A 23,498-nucleotide genomic window follows, 5' to 3' on the forward strand; every position below is an offset into this window, starting at 1 on the left:
TTTTTATTTTTTAAATATCTTGCTGCTTGGCTAGAAATACTTAAAACAAAATGAAATCTATTCGGTTCAGGGAATGCACAATCTTCATCTTGGAATTTCCTCTCATAATTTTAAACTCATTTAATTTAATCTAATATTATAGTCTCTTCTTTGATACGGCACTCAATACATTTCATCAGGAGGTTTTCAATAACTGGCTTTGGTGGGAGGAGGGCAAACACTGACCGAGACCTTTTGGATTAGTAAGAATTCAGAAACATCAGAAGAACAACTTGTGAAAACAATATGGTAGAAGTCATATTTATTGAAAAAAAATTATTATATTTGCTATAAAATCTGTAACAGTAATGCAACTGAACATTTATTTTGATGCATAAACCTGAATGTTACATACCAAATACAATACAGTAACACTGGTTTCCTCTTTATTTACATGTTTATGAAAATTGATATGCAATGCATGTTAAAGGAACTTACAATGGAGAATAATTACATTAGAAAAATAATATTCTTGATAAAGCATTCTCGAGAAGTCCAATCACATTTTCAGGCCTCTTTCAATAAGGCAAAAATCCCTGGAACAGCATATAACTTAATTTACAAAAGACAATAACTGTTCAGACACATCTTCAAGTTTTCTTTTGGTATAATTTTTCTCACTGTAAAATTACTTAACGGAAAGACTTTCAGGAACATAGCTTAACGATTTCTGCTATATATTACATATACATTACTGTAGCTTAGCAACCATAACTAGGCAATCTTTTTCCTTATCCATTTGCTCAGTGAGCTATTCTTAGATGTAGCATGTTAATATCTTGACAGCATTATGACTGTGGCATCTTTCTTCAGTTTTCATAGGAAACAGATCTGTCACATTTTGAAACTTTTTTATATTTTTATTTTTAGGAACTGGTGCACAACCACATTTCCACTCACAAGAGAACGTCACAAATGTAACTAAAATTAGCCTGGATAATTCGGAGAATGGATTTCTATGTGCCAAAACCAAATTTCATACTTTAATACTTTGTAACCCTGCCATGCTTCTGGAATTTTTCTTCTGCATAGCTTCTTTACAGTTCAGTCAGGTTGTTTTAATTCCTTCAAAGGCACAAAACTTCCACCTCTTTTCCAGTGTTGCTCCTACGCCAGTGAATTCTTGTTTAAACATGCGTGGCAATCTCATCAAAAGCATTTCGATTTCATTTGCAGAGATCTATGAAAGAGAGGGAAGAGAAAAATACAGTGAGAAACAATTGGCCTACATTTAAGAAACAGGAAATTTAGAGAATACAGAAAGAAGCAGCATTTTCTAAGTTAACTAAAAATCCCAGCGATTCTTTTTGGTTTATAACACTTTATGCCATCTACAGATAGAGCCATATACCCACCATGGTATAGAATCATAGAAATATAGGGCTGAAAGGGACCTCAAGAGGTCATTAAGTGCAGCTCCCCGCACTGAGGGTATGTCTACACTACCCCGCTAGTTCGAACTAGGAGGGTAATGTAGGCATACCGCAATTGCAAATGAAGCCCGGGATTTGAATTTCCCGGGCTTCATTTGCATAAGCGGGGCACCGCCATTTTTAAATCCCTGCTGGTTCGAACCCCGTGCCGCGCGGCTACACGCGGCACGAACTAGGTAGTTCGAACTAGGCTTCCTAGTTCGAACTACCGTTACTCCTTGTGGAGAATGTGCCCTCCATTGCATGTGGAGAGCCACTCACACTAGAAGGCAATGAAAGGGTTCTAGGGAGGGAGGATAGAATCAGAACAGTGAGAAAGGAACATTATCTTGGCTACAGTTCAAATGTTCAATAGATTGAAGAGGAAAGAACCCAGGACAGAAAGTAGGAGGTTATTGCAGATCCAAGAAATGGTCTCTGTCTGGCCATCCTCCCTCCTTTTGAGGGCCAGAGCTCAACTTACATATTTTATTTGCTACAAATTACACAACATAAATAAGGATCATGTGTTACTCCAGATTTCCTTGCCACCACAGCACAACAATGTAACAAAAGGTAAAAGATCTCATGGACATGTGCAGAGCATAATCCCGAATGAATGAATACTCCAACCCCCCAAACCCCACATGCCGTTATCTCTCTAATGGAAACTCATGCTGAGTTTAACACGCAGTAAAGAACCAAACAGTAGTTCTAAAGGGAAGCCAGATTTTGATTAACTTTTTTACCCTAGAGTCCAACTGCTGCATGTAAGACCAAAGGTATTCTATGTTGGCGCCGAAAGGATGGACGTGAAGAAATGTGGATATGATACCTGTATTAAAACAAACACACATGGTATTAAAATTACTGGAGGCTATACATCGTGGCTGTGTCTACACTGGCACCCTTTTCCGGAAAAGGGATGCTAATGAGACCAGTCGAAATTGCAAATGCCACAGGGGATTTAAATATCCCCTGCGGCATTTGCATGAACATGGCTGCCGCTTTTTTCCGGCTCGGGGTTTTGCCGGAGAAAAGCGCCAGTCTAGACGGGATCTTGCGGAAAATAAACCCTTTTCTTGAAAGTAGGAATAAGGGATCTTCCGGAAAAGGGTTTATTTTCCGCAAGATCCCGTCTAGACTGGCACTTTTCTCCGGCAAAACCCCGAGCCAGAAAAAAAGTGGCAGCCATGTTCATGCAAATGCCATGGGGAATATTTAAATCCCCCGCGGCATTTGCAATTCCGACTGGTCTCATTAGCATCCCTTTTCCGGAAAAGGGTGCCAATGTAGACACAGCCCGTATGTCTAAACAGAGTAATTCTGAATAAGTCATTGAAAGTTTTTCAGTCTGAGTTACAACTCTTATATTTCTTACACAGTTCAATAAACAAGAGAACAGCACATTTTTACCACAGCCATAGTAACAAGGTAAACACAATCGCTCATCTTCAGGAATGACAGCAGTTAGCAAGTAAGTGACCAAGATAGTATACAGATGAATAAAGGGGTTTCTAAACAAACACATGTTGGAAGCATTTCAACTACCAATTTTATGCTTGATTTGCCAATATAAAACAGTAGATATTGGAATAGAAAAATTATTGCTTTTTCCTTTCAGTGAAAGCTGCGTTGTGAAAACGTTTCATATAAACTGTTTCAGAAACTGCACTGCCTTGAATTTTTTCTAATAATTATATGGTTACTAGTTATGAGAAGTATTTAATCAATATTACCCCTAAATACTGCTGAGAGAAGCACAAATCCTTCCTGGCATATTTACTTTTTTCCCCCCTTAAAAGGGAGAAAGCTCTGTGTTTCCTCATTGAAATTTACAAGATCAAGTTAAACAGTCTGGGAATATAGGGCTTCGGAGGACTCAGATTTTAAATCTAGAGGTTTTTCTCCCTGTAGTGGAAATCAAGTGTCAGCATAATAGTGATGAATGGAGAAAGCAGGATATTGGATATCAGCATTGCTATTAATAGCAGTATCCATTTCTCCTTCTCTACAAGAGCATATGTAACGGTCATCAGTATGTATGTCATTATCTGCTGAGAGTAGAACAGTAAGAGTCCAAGATAGTTTCACCTCTTTTGGTGAGTTTCTTTATGAATTAACTTTAAGGGATAGTTCTTTAGTTTTAAGACATAAACAGAGTAAGAGCAGAACATGTACAAATTACAAAAATGGGTCTCCGTATCTTGTAAACTGCAGGTACCACTGCTGGTCTTGATACTAATTGACACAGAATCACCTTTAGGTTTCAGCTTTTCTCAAACATTGGCAACAAGTAGAAAAGGGTTCTAGATTTCCAGATATATTTGCAAATTCTGGCCGTTATCCTGCAAAGACTTAGGCTACGTCTAAAGTGCAGCCTTCTTCCGCAAAAGCTTATGCAAATGAAGTGTGGAGTAAAATATTGCCATGCTTCATTTGCATAATTAATTAGCAGCCATTTTTGAGCAAGAGGCTTTTGCGCAAAGAGGAGCTGTGTAGGTGATATTCTACTCTGTGCTTCATTTGCATAAGCTTTTGTTGAAGACGGCTGCAGTATAGATGAAGCCTTACTTATATACTGAGTCATCCCATGGAAATCAGTTAAGCTAGCCATCCACAGTGTGGAAACATAAGCAAATCTTTGCAGGACTATTGTAGAGATGGGCCCCAACTAAATACCACTAAACTATGATGGCAGCTGTTGACAATCCAAACCTGTATTCAGTCCCCAGTTTGCTAATGGCACCATCTTCATCAGATATTGAACCAAATCTTCAGATCCAAACACCTCAATTTTGGGCTATTCAAAATCCAAATCTGATTTCTGTACCTATGACCCATCTTTAATGTAAATGAAATAAAATGCTACTTGAAAATATGCGCGTAGTTATTAACTAGAGATGCATGAAAACAGCTAAGTAACTCAGTTCTTTTTTTAAGTGCTTGTGAAATATTGACAATTCTAGAGAACGGACAGATGCAGGCAGAGTCTCTTCTCACCAATCACCAATGTGCCTCATCCCTGATCTTGAAGGGAAAGAGTAATACTTGGCTTGTGGTAAGATCATCAGTTCTGATGGTGGTTGTCTGATGTGGCCATCTGACCATTAGGACCAAAACTGAGACTTCATGTTCACTTCACATGAACTATGGCACAGTCATAAAGTCATAAACTATTTTAGATAATTATTCAAATAAATGGTCACTTAGAGTATGTCTAGACTGCAGGCTTCTTTTGAAAGAAGCTTTTTCAGAAGAGACCTTCCAAAAAAACTTCTTTCGAAAGAGAGTGTTCACACAGTAAAAGCACATAAAAAAAGTGATCTGCTTTTTCAAAAGAGAGCATCCACACTGAATGGATGCTATCTCACAAGTAAGCTGTGATTACTATGGACGGAGTGGCCACCAGGGCACCTGTGCTTTTTCCTCTTTCCTCTTCTGTCGAAAAAACTCCCTCTTCTGCGTCCACACACACTTTTTTCCAAAAGAGCTCTTTCGGAAAAGGCGTTTTTCCTCGTAGAATGAGGTTTACAAATGTCGGAAACCCCCCTGCGCTTTTTCTATCTTCTTTCTAATGAATGCAATAGAAGTATGGATGTAAGTGAAGGTTTTTTTTTAAAAACTGCTGTTTTTTGAAAAAAAAAAAAAAAGCCTGCAGTCTAGACACACCCTAATTAGTGGTGAGAAGCTCTACATAAAATCATCCCAGCGTACCAAATCATCTCCCTAAATTTATCCATAAACAAATCAAAGCCATTTATTTACAGTTACAATTAAAAGCAAGCCAAATGCTAGGACCAAAATTATGTATGGAATGTCAGATCCAAAATGAAAAAGAACCCAGACTAAAAACCACGTATATCACAATCCATTCTCACTATATCATGTCATGCCAGTCATAGTTCATTTTTTGGAATGGACCAATGCCCGTTAAATGTAATTTCCTTTAAAAGTTTTTCATTAGATATGCCAGTGAAAGTAGTAACTGTCTGTGGTATTTCCCATACTTTACTGACAAGACTAGGTAACACGTAATGTAAAAAAAAAAAAAGAGTAAATTGTTAAGGGCATCCTCATTTTGTTCAATATTGTTTCCATTCCTTTTTTTTTTCACCCATTTTGTGTGATGGGTGGATAACCATTCACATTGAGGGACTCATTGAATAGAACAAACAGCTCAATTCAGTGGGGTGGCCGACAGCCTCTGCAGGCTCCTGGGCAAGGTGTGTGCGAGGGTGGCTTCGTGCTCCAGGAAGGAGCAGGGCCTCTTCCGAGCCTTCAGAATGGCACAGAGTGCACAGTGCAGTGCTCCAACAGTGATTTAAAGGGCCCAGAATTTTGGCTACCACCACTGCCCTTTAAAAGACCAGGCCCAAGGGCAACTGCCCAATTTGTCTCCTCCTGTCAGCCAGCCTGAAATTCAGAATCTATCTATAGTTACATTACATGCACAGAGGCAGATGCTGCAACTTTTACTCTGTAAGTAATGCTTATGTTAAAAACCAGTAGGTCTTCTTGAGTAAGGCTTAGTCATGTGAGTGAGCCTTGTAGGACTGGTCTGGACCTATATCCCTTATGGTCAAAACGTTTCTATTTCTTCCATTTGGCTATTATTACTGTAACCAGTGTGAATACAGCCCGTCCTTGCTATAAGTCCAAGATACGTTCCAAAAACCTTGGACTTATAGGCTACATCTAGACTGGCATGATTTTCCAGAAATGTTTTTAACGGAAAAGTATTCCGTTAAAAGCATTTTCGGAAAAGAGCGTCTAGATTAGCATGGATGCTTTTCCGCAAAAGCACTTTTTGTGGAAAAGCATCCGTGGCCAATCTAGACGCTCTTTTGCGCAAAAAAGCCCCGATCGCCATTTTCGCGATCGGGGCTTTTTTGCGCAAAACAAATCTCAGCTGTCTACACTGGCCCTTTTGCGCAAAACTTTTGCCCGAACGGGAGCAGCATAGTATTGCCGCAAAAAGCACTGATTTCTTACAGTAGGAAGCCAGTGTTCTTGCGGAAATTCAAGCGGCCAGTGTAGACAGCTGGCAAGTATTTCCGGAAAAGTGGCTGATTTTCCAGAAAAACTGGCCAGTCTAGACACAGCCATAGTGAAACAACTTAAAGCGGGGATTTTTTTTCCCATGGCTGACTTCCATTTGCACAAATTGGGGTTATTTTTGCACAAGTTAAGAGCGGGGAATGGGAGGACTTACAACACATCAGATCCTACAAGCATCAATGACTATAGTGCGGAATGGATGTATATCAGGGTGAGTTACAGCGGGGATGTCCTGTACACGGGAACGGTAAGGAGCACAGTCTTTAGTTCTAATGCAATGAAGTTAAACGCGGATGTACATTGACAATAAACATTAGTTTCAAGATTGCTTATTCTAGAATAATGTTTTTTTCAGTTGTGATATGCAGTGATGAATTGAGTACTGAGTGATCTTACCTATTAACAGTGCCTCTTTCTCTGATTTTAGACCTTGACTTCTTTTCTCAGAATTTTTTTCTCTCTCTTGATTGACCAATGCTACTGTCAATACATTGATTTCCTAGGAAGTTTAAAAACAAAACAGGTGTTTATACAGATTTCATTCATTTGAAAAAAACCCTGCCTGCTGCTTTTTAACACTCTTCATGAAAGATCGTTACTTTAATTTACAACCAAGGACAACACAGTTATAAATAATTGAGTTGTTTGCAGAATCTTAAAGGACTTTTTGAAGCATTGTTTCCCCAACTGCTACAAGCAGAGGAATTTCTGGTATACAGTAGGTGCCAACTTTGTCACAGCTACCTCTTTATTAGACATGACTGAAACTACATACTGTAAACCAGAGAGGTTTAGAATATTCCACTTTTACAGCAAACAGAATGGGGATCTTACAACCACCTAAGAAAATGTCAGAACAAAGATAACAGCTAGGTAATATGGTTGCAACTGTTATATTTACATGGCTTTTTGGCAGCCAAGGAGGAATTTGACAGGCTGTGAATATTCCACATTTTTTAAATAAAAATCATTGTGACAAACTTTCCACTCTGGCAACTGATTTACATTTTTTAAATTACCCATGTGACAAAAAGAGTTAGAAATTTCTGTGTGTGTTTATATGTGTGTGTGTGTGTGTTTGTGTATAAAAAGGCAAGCTGAGCGAAGCCCTGACATTTCTATTTTCCCGAAGTAGAGGGAAAAGACTGGTTCCAAGAAGAAGCAATTACAATAAAATCTTGATGGATAGTCACTTAAGAAGCTGAGGTTGATCCAGCTGCTTCTCTGTTAACTTAAGCAGGAAATTGGTTTCTTGTGCTGCAACATTTTTTAAAAATTTGAAAAATTGTCCTATCCTAAATCAGAACAAATAGTCACAATTTTAGAAATGTTTGTGACCAACAAATCCTACATTTTTTATTTGGATTAATTCAAATTTTTGTTTCCATAATTTTGAAATGTTTAGTTTCAATTTAGTTTTACTTTTTATTTAATTTCTTTTACGCTATCTACATTCAATTTTGAATAAAAAACTGGCTTGGAACTAGAAAAATCAGAATTTTTCATATACAAAATGTCAAAACAGGTTGTTTTGACTATTTCAAAATGGGACATTTCAACAATTTTTAATTTTTAAAAAATGTTTTAGTTGAGAAATTCCTTCAAAAATTTCAACGATTTGGCATTTTTTGGCAAAAAAACATTTTGTCTCAGTACTTTTGACCAGCTCTGTTTCTTAGACAATTAAGTCATCTTGACATTAACAAACCTCTAGTTTTTTGTCATGTAAATAATACATTATAATAACACCATCATCACCGTCCCTGGGATAGCTACACTAATGTAGCTGATACAACCCACAGCTGATGTAAGTCCTAATCTGCTTCAGACCTTGGGCAACAAAAAAGAGAGGAGGAAGAATACCACGGAAAGCTTATACATATATTGATGAATAGATTCAGTGATGGGAGGGAAGGCTTGCAGAGTAAAATAATTGGTCCAGGAAGAAGAAGGAGAATACAGCATAAGCCAGAGCAATGTAAGTCAGTAGAGATTGTATATGGTACAATATTTTTGTCTCCAAGGCTAAAAAAGCATTCTGAAAAGGGTAGTTATGGAGAAGGAAGAGAGAAACCACCAAGACATGTACTTGATAAAAACAATCCTCCCGAACACTAGGATACCTTTTTAAAGTTTAGAGTTAAAAGTTTTCCCTCACAGTCATATAGGAAAAGAAACTCTATAGAATTAAAGAGTAGATGGAGTCTTATCTAATGGGCATAGATGAGGATGTGCAAAACCCTCAGTGTGATTTATGGGCCAGTGTTATTGAAGCTAAAGGAAGTCATAGGAAGTTGTTCTTGCTTGGATGGATGGTGGGGAGAGAAAGCTTGGCAACAGGGGTAATCTTGATAGTGGCACAGCAGATACTTAAAAAGCAGGTTGCAGGCATTTGAGCACGTAAGAGTAAATGGGTTTACAGAGAATAAAATTCTCTTGTGCAAGATTTGCTGCCCTAGAGAGAGAGGATAAAATAGACAAATGGAGTCTTTTTATGAATGTGATGGTTAATACGACCAAGTCTGGCTTAGGGATTCATGCCATAGCAATAAAAGGACAGCTAAGAGCTGTCAATGGTAGCAGTAGAAACACTAATAGGAACTAGGAGTGGAAATAAAAGGAAATTATTTTCCAAACAAAACACTTGCAATGTATTCAAAAATTGCACTTGAAATTATGAGTGAAAATCTTACCAACTGGATGTCTAATTACCGCATGTGCTTCAGATGCAAATCTGGTAATTGGGTATGAAGCCACTAAGATTTGCATCCACACAGTTCACTTACAAAAGGGAGAAAAAATGGTGCAATTTGTAGACAGATTCTGTCTATAAGCAGGAAGGCTAAATGTCAGACTAGCTGGACATTTACTCTAAGGGTGCTGGACAGGGCTGCAACTAACTGGAAGGATCACTGGTTATAGAGTGACAGATGTTTCACCCCTGTGACATAAGAGGGTGGTTAGTAACCAGTTGTCCGTGGAGCAACAGTCGGAGAAACACTGCAGTACAGTATGTCCATATTCCGCTTTGTTCCATCCTTAGTTCAGAGGCCATTTCGCCTTGGCAGATGTTATTTTCTAGGCTTTTATGCAATCCCCTTTACCAGGTTTCATTATAAAAGAAATAGTTTGCAACCATCTGTCTGGTACTGCAATAAAGGAGACAAGTGTGGCTAAGCATGGAGAAATTAGTATTCATTAGAAGTGAAATGACCTTGGGAGGACTAAACGCAATATGTGGCTGTCATAATCCAGGTGAAATAGCACTTGATAGGCATTAGGGACATGGCCCTAGGAGGGCTCATTAGTCACAAATGTCATCAGGTACTGTAAAACATGGATGCATGATGGGAGTGCTACCGCTAAGGACAGACTAAGGCATAGATGGAGTCATTCCTTATGATGCTAGCACAATTACTAAAAAAAGGGGCCTTTCGCTGTAAATGGGGCCAGAGTATCACTTTATTTTTGCCCTCAAACAGATGAAAGAACTTGACTTCCCCCTCTTTGGTCTGAATGCTGTTTGCAAGAGGGGCCTGGGCTGATGTCTCACTTTTTGGGCTCCATGGGTTTGGATCAGATCAGTGGTGAATCTCTCTGACTGGCAGTCAGGGTATTTGCTAGGTAAAGTAGTTCTGATAGTCAATTAGAATCTCCCACAGGGCCCACCTCCAGGCAGAGAACTAATAAGAGCCTCATGTCCAAAGGAGATGTGCTGCCACAGAGAATACAGAGGCATGAAGCAGGAAGTGGGTGGTGCTGGGTCTCCATGCACATTTTTTGTGGGTTTTCTGAAAGAAGATTTCTCTGCAGCTCCTCCTGAGATCACAGCAGGTTAGGTCTATGCCTCCTGCCCACTCTGTGGACATGACAAAAACTCTCCTTCCTCCTCTGCAGCATGATTTTGAAGAAGCTTGTGGAGTTCCCCAATCTTCCCAGAGGTTTTTCTCACAGGAAAGCACAATGTTGCCCTTGGTGTTAAATTGCCGGACAGCATAGCATGTATAGGGCCACACTATGGCCATTCCTTGCACTCATGGGGTGGGTGGATCATAAAGATTCTCACCCAACCCCATGTCTTCTTCCCTTGGGCTTAGCCAATACTGATGTCCATGAGCTTCCATGAGTGCAAGGACATCCCTGCGTTTGCTAGCCATTCCAAGGAAGCCAGGAGGAGGTAGTGATATAGGGATGTGATATATGGATGTGTGGTGTGACCAGTTGGCAACACTGAAATGTCCAGGGAGTTTAAAAAAGATTCTTACTTATCTGGGAAACCGTGTGGCTTGGTAACTGTCTGAAAACCAGTTCTCACTTATGGGCCATCTTGACAATGCCTGGTCCCTTGGGCCCGGAGTAAGGGGTTCTGGAGGATTTTGTGGGGCACTGAGAATATTATGGTTTGTGAAGCACACAGTAAAAGTTGCCACACTTTGCATCAGGTCATAGCACATTTTGACATTTATACCAAGACTATGCAAAGCCTGATTAACCGCTGTTTTATGCAATTATGCCAACAGTAGCAGGAAAAGGGGAATTAGAGAGGGATTTTACTGGGTGTCTGGCAGTGCAGGCCACATAGGGAGCAACTGTAGTGCACTGGGCCTGCATAAGCAGAATGCTACTCTTTCTTATCAGCCTAAAGCATCCCCCGAAGAAAGATGAGTAGGAGGGGAAAAGCTGTGTATCTGAAACAAAAGCAAGAGGTATGCAGGCCTTCCAGAGAAGGGTGGCGATATGATTAGGCCAGGGGTCGGCAAACTTTCCAAAATGGAGTGGCAAGATTTAACCCTCCTGCCCTGGGCTGTGCCGCTCTCCTAGGAGCGGAGAAGGGGCTCTCTCCACAGTGCGCCCTGCTTGGTCTCCTGCCCTGGGCTCTGATCTGGCTTATCCCGTGGGGAGGGGAGGAGCAGCACAAGCGTGCTTCCCCACAGACCAAATCCAGCATGGGGCTTTGGCGCTCTCTCCCCCTGCAGGAAGCCGGTGCTGGTTCCAATCTTGCAGGAGGACGCGATATTGGATTACCAGCATGGGCTCCACACCGTGGGCTGTGGGGAGTGAGGAGGAACCTGTTCATTGCACGTGCCACTCAAAATCATCTTGCGTGCCACTTATGGCATGTGTGCTGTACGTTGCCGACCCCCAGGCTAGGCATACGAAGGCAATTTATATTTAGGAAGGAGGAAAAAAAGCACAGAGCTAAACCTATGGCTCAAATTCTGCTCATGTAAACCCTTACAATCTTAGTCATCTCATTGTAATGGAATTTGACAATATAAATACCACCTACTTTCTACAGTATATTTCTTCTTAGATGGGGGAGAGAGCTGAATATTGATGCAAAAATAAAATAATACAACTGTCATAACTTCATTTCAAACTTGTCCATGCCTTTACTGAATATTAAGATATAGGGACAAGACTGAAGCAAAATGCAGGACAATGTAGCACTTTAAAGACTAACAAGATGGTTTATTAGATGATGAGCTTTCGTGGGCCAGACCCACTTCCTCAGATCAAATAGTGGAAGAAAATAGTCACAACCATCTATACCAAAGGATACAATTTAAAAAAATGAACACATATGAAAAGGACAAATCACATTTCAGAACAGGAGGGGGATGCGGGGGGTGGGGGGGAGGAAGGAAGGTAAGTGTCTGTGAATTGATGATATTAGAGGTGGGGAGAGTGGGATGTTTGTGAGCTAATGGTATTAGAGGTGATAATTGGGGAAGCTATCTTGGTAATGGGTAAGATATCATCAATTCACAGACACTTACCTTCCTTCCTTTCCCCCTCCCCCGAATCCCCCTCCTGTTCTGAAATGTGATTTGTCCTTTTCATATGTGTTCATTTGTTTTAATTGTAGTCTTTGGTATATATGGTTGTGACTATTTTCTTCCACTATTTGATGTGAGGAAGTGGGTCTGGCCCACGAAAGCTCATCATCTAATAAACCATCTTGTTAGTCTTTAAAGTGCTACATTGTCCTGCATTTTGCTTCAGCTACACCAGACTAACACGGCTACATTTCTATCACTATTCTAGGGACAAGACTGTTATAGCCAGAATGTTTGGAAATATAACAATACATATATTTAGCTGTTTAGGCTACCAACTGTTAAAGCTAATCAAAGAAGTTCCAGAAAGTTTCTACTTTTATCTCCCAAGGACAAGCAAACATTACAAAAATATTAATGTTTTAAGCAGAGTAAAAGAAATGCAGGGGGTGTTATCACACTCATTAATATATTTGTAAAGTGAGCCTGTACAACCCCTCCTCTTTTCAAAGAAAAACCCAAGTTTACACTGTACACAAAGAATTCCAGAAATATCCTTATTGAAATGGATTTATTTTGTGAACATCCTGAAGTCTTTTGTCTTTGGACTTGGAGAACATTTATGGTGAGAAATGTTTTGCAGAAGATACTGTTTACTTCCAACTCATGTTTCTACTGACAGATGAAAACCTTTGTTGTTTCTGAAATGTTTAATATGGCATAAGTTTCTTTCAAAATGTATTTGCAAATGCTTTATATTTAAATATAAACTGTCATATAACAACTGCCCAATAGCACTGTTGCATGAATAATAAGATGATATATGTCTAAATATAGCAAGGTCATTTGAGGCTAACGACCATTTGAGTACAAAATATTTATATTAATGGGGCATTAATTAGTTACTGTCAGAGTACACACAAACCCTCAACAAGACAGGAAAACAAGAAAATCAGCATTCCAAAAACTGTTCTGCAGAGTCAACAACTATTAAATATTTAAACTAAGGACTTCATAAAAGTTATTTAATTTAAAAAGGCCTCTTTTGAGAGATAAAATCTTTTGTATAAAGGACAAGAATGTTTGGACTGTTTGAAAACATAATTTCATTTCCTCTCATATGCTATAAAATAAAGTCTCAAAAATGAACTGAATATTAAAAAAAGAATTATAACTGCCTTTAAAAGTTATCTACATCTTTCTTGCTGGGAAAAGAAAAAGGCAATTAAAGAAATGTTGCATATTCATTAAACAGGCTACATATTAGAGTTGCCAATGTCTAATTCTACAAACCCAAATACCCTTGTCCTGTCCCACTGCTTCTCTGAGGTCCCATCCCTAGTCACTCCATCCCCCCAACCTCCATCACTCTTTCTCCTCCACCCTTACTCATTTCCACCAGCTGGGGCAGGAAGTTAGGGTGCAGGAGGGAATGTGTCATGCAGACTTTGAGAGAGTTTGAATGCAGGAGGGATGACAGGGTCTCGCTCTGGGAGGGAATTTGGGTGCAGGAGCATTGAGGTGTCAGGCTCTGGGATGGAGTTTGGTTTGGGGTACAGGATCTAGACTGGGACAGGAGATTGAAGTGTGGGAAGGGGCAAGGGGTCGGCTCTTACTCCAGGTGGTGAGGCTCCTGAAAGTACATCCCTCTGGCAGTGGCTTCTCCTAGGCGGGAGTCAAAGGGAATTCCATGCACCACTGTCTGTAGGCGTCACCCCTGCAGCTCCCATTGGCTACAATTCCTGGCCAACGGGAGCTGTGGAGTCAGTGCTCTGGACAGAGGCAGTGCACAGAGATCTGTTGCCTCACCCCAGGGGTAGCAGGGACAGTGCTGGCTGTTTCTGGGAGGAGCACAGAGTGAAAGCAAGTAAAGGAGCCTGCTTCACTCCACTGCCACCCCAGATTGTTAGTGCCCAGAATCTCCTGGTTTGGCTCAGGTAGCCTCTGGGAGGTAGGGTGTGATTCTGGTACTCTCTGGGAAAGCAGGAGGGTTTGCAACCCCACTACATATTCAGGAGCTGAAAGTGTCAGCTATGCCAACCCTGAAAACATGATGCTAATGAAACTGACAACACCCAACCTGAATCTACACAAGCCTGGGAGAGGTATGTTTTCCTATAATTTCATGAGACTAGGAAGCTGAAGAGTATAAAAGATTCTGAAATGAGCACCCAACATTTTGCTCCTGTTCCTGGAACAGCAATGGGCAACCAAAAATAGGGAGTGAGCCACATGGGTAGCCCTCCTTCATCTCAGTGGGCCACAGTAAGCTGCAGCCCACTGGGGTTCCACCTGTGTCCTCCCCCATTTGCTGCCCTCCCCCATGCGCTCTTATGCACTGGGGCCCTGAACTTCCTACTCCTTCCCTATCTCCCAGCACTTCTGAAGTGCCATGAATTGCCTGATTTGTGCTCCATCCCTGCTCTTCCCTCTTCCTCCCAGTGTTCCAGCTCTGGGAGGGAGGAGGAAGAGCAGGGATGGAGAGAAAATCATGTGCTCTGAAAGTGCTGGGAGGAGGGGGAAGAGTAGGAAGTGCAGGGCTTGGCTGCTCCTCCAGTAGCCGGAGCATACTGCAAAGCTGTTGCAGCAGGACATGGGTGCTAAGCTACTGGAACTACAGGACGGCTTCCTGGATCAGCTACACAGCATTCAGAGCCATTGCTGGCACTTGCAAACCAGCATGGATTGGTGGAAGAAAATCAGTCTGTAGACCCTGGGATCATCAGCAGAACTTTAGAGTGGGGAGAGCTACTTTGGCTGAGATCCATGGAGAGCTGCAGTGGCAGTGCACCCCATACCGGTAGAGAAACAGGGCATCATTACCATCTAGAAGGTGGCCACTCCAGAATGTAACCTGCTTGTAACCAGTTCAGTTTGAAGAGATGAACCACTAGAATCAGTTTCATGCAGGTCTGCTATGCCATTAAGGTACAAACTCGTCAGCATTATAATGCTCAGGAGATTATTGATGGCTTTGCACTCAGGGGGTTTTCAACTGAATTAGGGCAGCTGATGAAACCAATGTTGTGCCTATAATTACCCCACTGCAGAATGCATCTGCCCCTTGTGCATGCGACTTGTCAAGGCGGGGCAACTTGCATGTTCTTATGATCTCAGGAGCTATGCCGGCAGGAGCTTAGTGCTCCTGATAGGTTCCACCAAGCCAGAAAGGTCAAGGGGAGAGTAGCCAGACTAAGCATGTACACTGGTCTTCCAGGATTGGGGGTTTGGCTCAGGGCTAACAACCCTGACCTAGAAAAAGCTTTTGTTATGGAAACAGCAACAAAGAATTCTTGTTGCTGCCCTATATGCCAGTGGGCGTGAAAGACGATGATGTTGATGAGAATGCATAATTTATAAACAGAAAGGGGTATTTCTCTGCAGTAGCTAACCACTACGGCAGGTGTGCAGACAGAAATGCAGGGTAGTCTGAGAGGGTCTATCATATAAGGATCATTCAGAACTTAGTTCTGTTTAAATTAGTGGAGAAAGTGTTTGCCTCCATGACCATTATGGACATTTGCCTCCAGGACCACTATGGACGTTAATGGTGTGGAGACCGATCTGATTATTCTGGGAAACTCAGTTTATCTTCTGCTTCCCTGGTGAAGGAAGCCATTCACTGACCACTTGGGACAGGGAGCATGAATATTTTAACTATTGTCTAAGTCACTGCGGAGTGGCAGTCAACTATGTGTTTGGCAATTTGAAACACAGGTTCTACTGCTTATGGAATCTGTAACAAGGCAGGCTCCTTCCCTGTTCTGCAGTCCCACACAAACAGTGTTGTATGCTTCCTGTTCGTTAAGAGCTCAATGACATATATTAATATGACCACCACTGTCACAATCCCATACAGCAGTTATATTAATAATGTTCTTCAGTCATCAGTCCTTTCCCCAGGGAGAGATCTCATCTTCTTGAAATCCCTTCTGCCTCAGCTCTGCTAGCTTTCCCCCTTTCGCCTCTGTGTTTCCTTCTTGTGTTTTTTAAATGGCCCTTCCCTGCTGACAGGACAGTTAGCTCCACAGTGTTTCCAGATCCAGTCTGATTAGGTAATTAAGTATTTCATTCTTCAGTCAAATCTTCTATACAGGGAACAAATCAGAGCTAAAGTGATCAGAGTGCTGGGACAGCTTGTAGCTCTCAGCACTTTGTCCCTGAATCATTTGCAAGCGGTGTCCTGACCGTTATAGCTTTGTGCTGAGCCCTGCTCAATATTTGTGAGAGCAAAGGGGAAAGCCTTTGATGATGGGAGTGAGGCTGAGGTAGTGAAGCAAACTCTGCGATTTGAGCAACCAGCAAGGCATCCCACAAATGAAGCTAACACTCGGGAGAATATTGTCAGGGATGCTTATTGTTCATATTTTGAGTGTCATAATTGAACATGCGTAACTTTGCATCCAGCTGCTTAATGCATGGCAGGGGAGACAAACTGTGAGCAGTCCTATTGTTTACATTGCCTCTATGCTTTTGTGACGCTGCATGAATTATTTTAGTTTCACTGCAAGGATTATGTGTGTTACATGCAGTGATGAGTCATAATTGATCAAAATGGATTTTAAAAGGTTTTTATTATGAAGCAACAGTAGCAAGGTCAAAAATAAAGTTTTAATTGAGCCAATGGATAAATAAAAGTAGCTTTTTATTTGAAAATACATTCACCAGAACAATCTAAACAGTGATTAACAAAGAGTAAACCGTTGAACAAAGCAACAGCACAGAACAAAATGAAAATGCAATAATGTCAATAGTGCAAAACGTATGGTGGCAGCTTAAAGTTACAGGCACATATATATTGTTCCTCTGCCTCTTCTTGTATGGGGTTGAGTGCCATAGCTCAGAATTTGCAGGTGCAATGCAGAGGTCAAAAGTGCTGGGTTTTCAGAAGCCGGTCTTCAGGATGGAGTTGAGAAGAGAATGGTCTCTGTCACAAGTGCTGTATGGCGCAGAGGGGAGGAAACTATTTGTGGTCCCAGTAGCCACTATGGTCCAGGGGCTGATGAACAGGCTGAGTCCCAGCTTACCAAGGTGATGCTGTCCTTGGCTTCTGCAACACTGTCCTTGGCCACTGCCACCATCTCCTCAGAGAACTTCATTTCCTTCTCTGGCAGGGTCATCACACACTGCCTGCGCTTCTCCACCATTGAGGTCTTCCCCTGGGACTCTATCATAAGCTCTACAAACCTCTTGTCCTGAGGCTTTCTTTTCCACCCCTCAGGCTAAGGAGACACCCAGCTGCAGAGAAAGGCCTTTTTCTTGATGGTTTGGTTGTTGTAGATGCCATGGAAGTATGGGAGGAAAAATCACTCATTGTTCACATTCCATACAGGCTATGATTGCATTTATTTCTAGGATGCATACATATGCACTTCTTAGGGTCTTTCCAGTTTCAGGGAACCTCAGAGATGGTAAGCGGTGTGCATGTGCTATTTGCCGCTGTGCCTTACTGGGCAGGTGTGTGTGTGCGGGAAAGAAAATGTCAGATAATAATCTCCTGTACATCTCCTTTAAATCATCCCGACTCTTGATGACATTGCATTAAGGTGGATGACTAAAAACTGAGATGGCCTTACTCAAAAAGAAAAAGGGTAGAAAAGCAAGATACACTTAATTATTAACCAGGACTTTTTCCCCGCAGTGGGTGCAGGAGATAGATGGGCTTGTGAGCTACACCAGGGGTGTGGGCATGTCACTATTTCTTATAACGTGCCAACCAAAACTCGAGCAACTACTCAATATTAAGTTCTGATTTATCTCCTCTACAGGGATGGAGAAAGTTCAGAGAAAAACAGAGAGGGACCTGCAAAGACTGTCAGCTAGAATGTGTGTTACAGGGAGTTAAACCTCAGCAGGGGAAAGAGTTGTGTGCACCTTTGTACCTTTACTGGGCATGCAATGTCCATTTAGACCTCATGTAACTGTGAATGCTGACCAAACTTCTTTCCCTTAAGCACTGTTCAAATGTGCTTTGGCAGGGGAGGTGGCACAAAGGTTGTGCCATGCTACCAGCTGCCATTTTGGTTTGATGAATGGAGTTGCAGGAGGAAGCATTCACTGGACAGGACAGCTGAGGGAAGGGGAAAGGCAAGTAGGCAGATGGGCCACAGTAGTGAAAACGGTTGCTAGTTATGGCTTTATCATGAGACAGAAGCCAGTTTACTCCTGGGGGAAATGTGCACCACTGCACGGTGCAGAATTTGTGCAGAATTTCATTTTTCCCCACAGAACTGGGGCTGCAGAGCCGCTTGCCGTTGCTAGAGCTGCTGGAGTCAGCAGAGCCCAATACCCCAGCTCACAGTGTGCACGCATGGGAGGTGCAGGAGAGCTGTGGTTCCTAGGAGGGATGTTAGATTATGGGTAATAGAATAGTTGACTAATCACATGAATTCTTAGTGGTTAGTTGACTATTCTATAGTCTCTGAGGGTGGGGCCAGCAGCAACGTGGGGGTGCCAGGCAGAAGCCGGTCTGTGAGGGGAGCCAGTTTAAAAACCACTTCCGTCGATCTACAGGTAGTGATTCCACTAATGCAGCCCAATATGATGTTAGCCTTCTTGACAACAGGAACACACCGTTGACTCGTATCCAGCTTTTTGTCCACTGTAATCCCCAGATCCTTTTCTGCAGAACTGCCAATAAGCCAATTGGTTCCCACACTGTAGCACTTCATGGGATTCTTCTATCCTAAGTGCAGGACTGTTGTCCTTCTTGAATCTCATTTGGCACAATCCTCCAATCTGTCTATGTCACTATGGACCCTATTCCTATCCCTATCCCTATCCCCCAGAACATCTATCTCTCCCCCCCGCTTAGTGACACCCATGAACTTGCTGAGGGGGCAATCCACTCCACCATCCAGATCACTAATGAAGATCACTAATGAAGATGTTGAACAAAACCAGCCCCAGGACCAACCCCTGGGGCATTCTGCTTGATACTGGCTGCCAGCTAGACATCAAGCAGTTAATTACTAGCTGTTGAGCCCAATGATCTAGTCAGCTTTCTCTCCAATTTATAGTCCATTCCTCCCAGCCTTCTTTCACTTGCTGGCAAGAACACTTTAGGTTTCTGGGTTCCCAAAGGATGCTGTCCTGGTTCTTGGGGGAAATCTCCTCTACAGTATTCTCCTGATCAACCTGAAGGTGGCGGGGTGGAGGGCTTGCTGGTTGTTCTCAGTGTGGAGGAGGAATGTGGCCAACAGGTGCACTACATGGTTGGTTGGGTCATACTATAGAAGAGTTCACCATAAAATGGGCAGATTCCATGTTTCCAGCTGGATTATTTCCTATTATTCCTCATGTCAATGTACTTATTCTTGAGCAGTTTGCTCTTTATCCAGCATGGTCAGCATCCCTGGCATGACCCCTTTTGAAAACATTCACCAACAAGTCTATATTCTGGTAGTTGGCCATAAGAGCTTCCTGCATTAACACTTCTTCCCAGATGGTCAGGAGATTCATAATTCCAAGCTGCTGTATGAGGCATGATGTAGAGCTTCTGGAGTACTATCAAGGTTGTATTGCAAGAAAGATGATACACTTAGATCCTGGAGAAAATGGGAAAATTCTGGATCTGTACTAGTTTTTAAAGGGGGGTGAGAAGGATGTCCTGGGAACGTGACACCAGGAGAGGTGAATGAAAAGGTCAGTAATGGTTGATTTGCTAAGCACTGTGGGATAGCTATTGGGAGCAAACACAAAGAAAAAAATGGCGTGCAGCAACTGAATCCACACAAGCAATGGATCCCACTAATTCAGTGAACAGCAAACCTGATGCACGTGGCAACTAGACTCCAAAGCTTGTGGCAAATGTGGTGGCAGTTACAGAACCATTTTCAAACTGAACTTGGTTTGATCTGCTTTAAAAGCCCTGTGTAGACAAATCCAAAGATTTGACCTGAACAAATTCATCACCATGAAATACCTAGCCTTTGAACAACTGTCCACACTATTGGAAGCTGTCATTTTTGGGTGGCCTTATATCTGGAGGTTCATCACATGACATAATCTTTAATTACATCTTTTAATTCCTGGAGACTCCAGGACAATCTTGGAAGGTTGGCAATCTTGCATACTTGCCATATATTTGGAATGGGGAAGTCTCTCTCTGCCTTTCATGTCAGCTCCACATGTGTCTGGAAACAGCATGGTTTCTTCCCTGTGAGATGGCTTTAGGGATATGGAAGTTTGCACCTCAGACAGCTTAGGCTAACAGAATATATGATATATCAAAGGTATCTGAAGAAATGAGGCAAGACCACACTACCTAAAAATTTACCTGACCTGAATGCAACCTTTAGCAGGCCAGTGACAAGCTGCACCACCCACCATCAGAACACTTTGTTTCAATCCTGGTCCTACAGTGTGTCTCTCAATTCCTAACCCTCTGAAATTCAGCTAATGGGGTTGGGCTAGCTCATTACCACATACTATGCTACTAGTCGGGTTCATAAACGTTTCTGTTAGTAAGTGATTTAAGAATTTTATCATTTGAAAATGTATGAATTATTTCATAATAATTAGTGTCCTTGGATTTAACCTATATTTGGTGCCTTTTGTCCGAACTGAGCACTGAGTTCTTTTGCTACAGAATTATTTTTTAAACAACCCTCATGCTGAAAATAATGCCATGTAAGTATACTTAAAAGTGTTTTGGTATTAACAAACATCTGACATCTCTGTTTGAAAAATTAACTGGCATTTACACTACACCAACAACAAAGAAGAAAAATTAAAACAACCAAAGATCTTGCAAATGAGACACTATAAAATGCATGTCTATGCATCTAAGATTAGCCTGTTTGATTTATCCTCCATGATAGAAATGCTTTTCAGGGTGGAGATTAACTGTATTACAGTGCTTTTGACACCTACTATTTTTCCAGTCCAATTGCTGGAAATACACTTTTTTATATTTTGGTATAAAAACATTTATTATTACAAATTTCACCTGGCAAGTTTTGGCAACTACAGGTTGTGCCTCCTTTTACCAGGACTCTCTGGTCCAGCAACATCCGTGGTCTGGCAGGACCAGGGATGTTCCTTGACCACAGAACCCAGGTATTGGGAGGTCAGGCTCTGAGTCAGGAGCATGGCGGGGAGGGGCGGTGACTCACCTGGGAGCCCCATGTGTGTGTGGAGTAAGTCGTGGAGGGGCGGGGGGTGCAGTGGAGGATTCTGCTCTGTATAGCTGGGAGGTAGCAGGGGTCGACAGCAGCTGCAGAGCTCCAGAACTGGCTGCAGAGCTCTGGCTGCAGAGCTCAGGCAATGGCTGCAGAGATCCATCTGTGAAGCTCAGGTTCAGCAATAGCTGAGGAGATCCAGCCCCAGCTCTCAGGATCTGGCTGCAGTTGTGGAGCTCTGGCCCTGACCACAGAGTTCGGGATCCAGCAGCGGCAGCTAGGGTGCTCCATCCAAGCAGGCTGAGCAAGCAGTAGTGGTCCTGGGCAGGAGCCCTAGCAGGATGCAGGAGTTCAGCATGGGCCATGTGGGGTCTGGCAAATCCCCTCATTCGGGACAGGTCAGGTCCCAAGGGTGCTGAACAAGGGAGGTCCAACCCGTAGTATTTAATGTTAAAATAGGTGTCAAATTTAAGCTATCTTTTTATATGGTTCCCAGTACCATGGTATATGAAGACAAATATTTTATGTGACTATGCACTATGCAATGAGTATATGATAACTAATATTAAAATCATTTGATATTTACTTTTAAAGATGCATCCATGGTGGTTTGCGTTATTTCCCTATATTCTCAAAGTATTAATCAGGGTGCAGATTCCTGATGACTCTTGGAAATATTATTTTTCGTGCAGCCTGAAGGTGTCTGAAGATAATTTGATATGGTAAAAGCTCACACATCTGCCCAGTGCCTACCACACTTTAGATCATATACAAATAATAGCAATAATTATCATCACATTTTTCAAATAAAGGATTAGACCTACACCTGATAAAATTGTACATTTTCTGCATATTGTGCTGCTGGAATAGCACAAACTGATGTTTAAATTAAACTTTACAAGCCGAATGCAATACGGGTAGTTCCAATATGCTATGCGAACAGTGCAAAGCAGGGATTGCCTCCTGCAAGGTATTGATTGTCCTCGATTCTCACTAAAATCAATGTGGCTTAAAGATGTTCAGCACCTCATAGCACTCACATACAGGAGCTGGATGTAATAACGTGCTCTCAAAATTTGTGTCCCGCATTAGAACAGTAAAGTGTTAAAAAAACTGAAATAAAATAAAGCAATTCTACCCTAGAAATAGAATCTGTGGGCTTGTGAGATGGTCTGATTAGGTATCCGTGAAGAGCTAATGAGAAGGAAACATAAAAACTCTTATCCATTCTGACAGGGTGAATGGATTTCAAGAGACACTCTTAGATAGGTGTTGAGACTTGAAAACCCTGTGGCCAAAGGGTTATAGGAGCCATTTATAGGAGCCCCAATGTAGGCACTAAGAATTTATGAGGCACTTCTAGTGTGCTTTTCAAAAAATTTCAGCCATTTTTCCTATTGTTATACAGGACCCTAGCTAAAATAAACAACCCCAAACCAGAGCCTCCTATGAGTAATCAAATCAGGTTCCCCCCACCACCTTAAATAGTTTTCACTACCTGTTCCATTAAGATTGTGAGAAAACAGAGGAAGCAGCCTGACTCTCTCCATAGGGCTGTGCAGTCTAGTAAACACTCCCACGGCCAGCACTATTAGGCTTACAGCAGAAGCAGAGATACTCCATAATCCTTTGTGCAGTTGCTAGGAAGCCCACATAATGTAAAAGGCAAACAGTGTAGTGACAGCAATGCACTAGACTGCAAAGTGCAGGGTATCCACACAGGTGCACAGATATATAATTAAAAGTGGCTCTCTTTCAGTCATGGGAGATGTGATTCATGTATGTATGTTTATTACAGCAGTGGAGGAAGAAAGGCTGACCAAAAGTGTCAAGTATTATTAAACATCAGGTGCTATTGTTAGCAGTGGGCATTGCATAAATGTATCCCTGCCGAGTTCACAAAATCCAGTCAGAAACTTCTGTGCTTTGCTAAGAGTGGGTGGATGAATGGGTTTTAACGCTGTGTTTCAGAACATTCACTCCTCTCTTGCTGAGGTTAAGTGAACCTCCTCAGTCAAAAGCTAAGTCAGTATGCCATTGTGACACTTCCAGTTAGGAACAAAGGAAGTGGTATGATTTGGGTG

At 41.8% G+C, this 23,498-nt stretch overlaps 1 protein-coding gene across 21 annotated transcripts in view; it reads right to left on the bottom strand.

Moving 5' to 3' along the window:
* Positions 1–284: 284 nt before the first annotated feature.
* Positions 285–23,498, bottom strand: part of ENOX1 (ecto-NOX disulfide-thiol exchanger 1) — a 562,199-nt gene continuing 538,985 nt past the window's right edge. For all 21 annotated transcript variants that reach the window (XM_075918965.1, XM_075918981.1, XM_075918972.1 and 18 more), the window contains 3 exons: positions 6,909–7,011; positions 2,201–2,286; positions 285–1,219 (listed from right to left, as the gene is read on the bottom strand). In XM_075918965.1, the coding sequence (XP_075775080.1) occupies positions 1,088–1,219; positions 2,201–2,286; positions 6,909–7,011 (321 nt within the window). In that variant the 3' untranslated portion in view covers positions 285–1,087. The remainder of the gene's footprint in view (positions 1,220–2,200; positions 2,287–6,908; positions 7,012–23,498) is intronic.

Source organism: Pelodiscus sinensis, chromosome 1 (assembly GCF_049634645.1).
Source record: "Pelodiscus sinensis isolate JC-2024 chromosome 1, ASM4963464v1, whole genome shotgun sequence".
Taxonomy (NCBI): Eukaryota; Metazoa; Chordata; order Testudines; family Trionychidae; genus Pelodiscus; species Pelodiscus sinensis.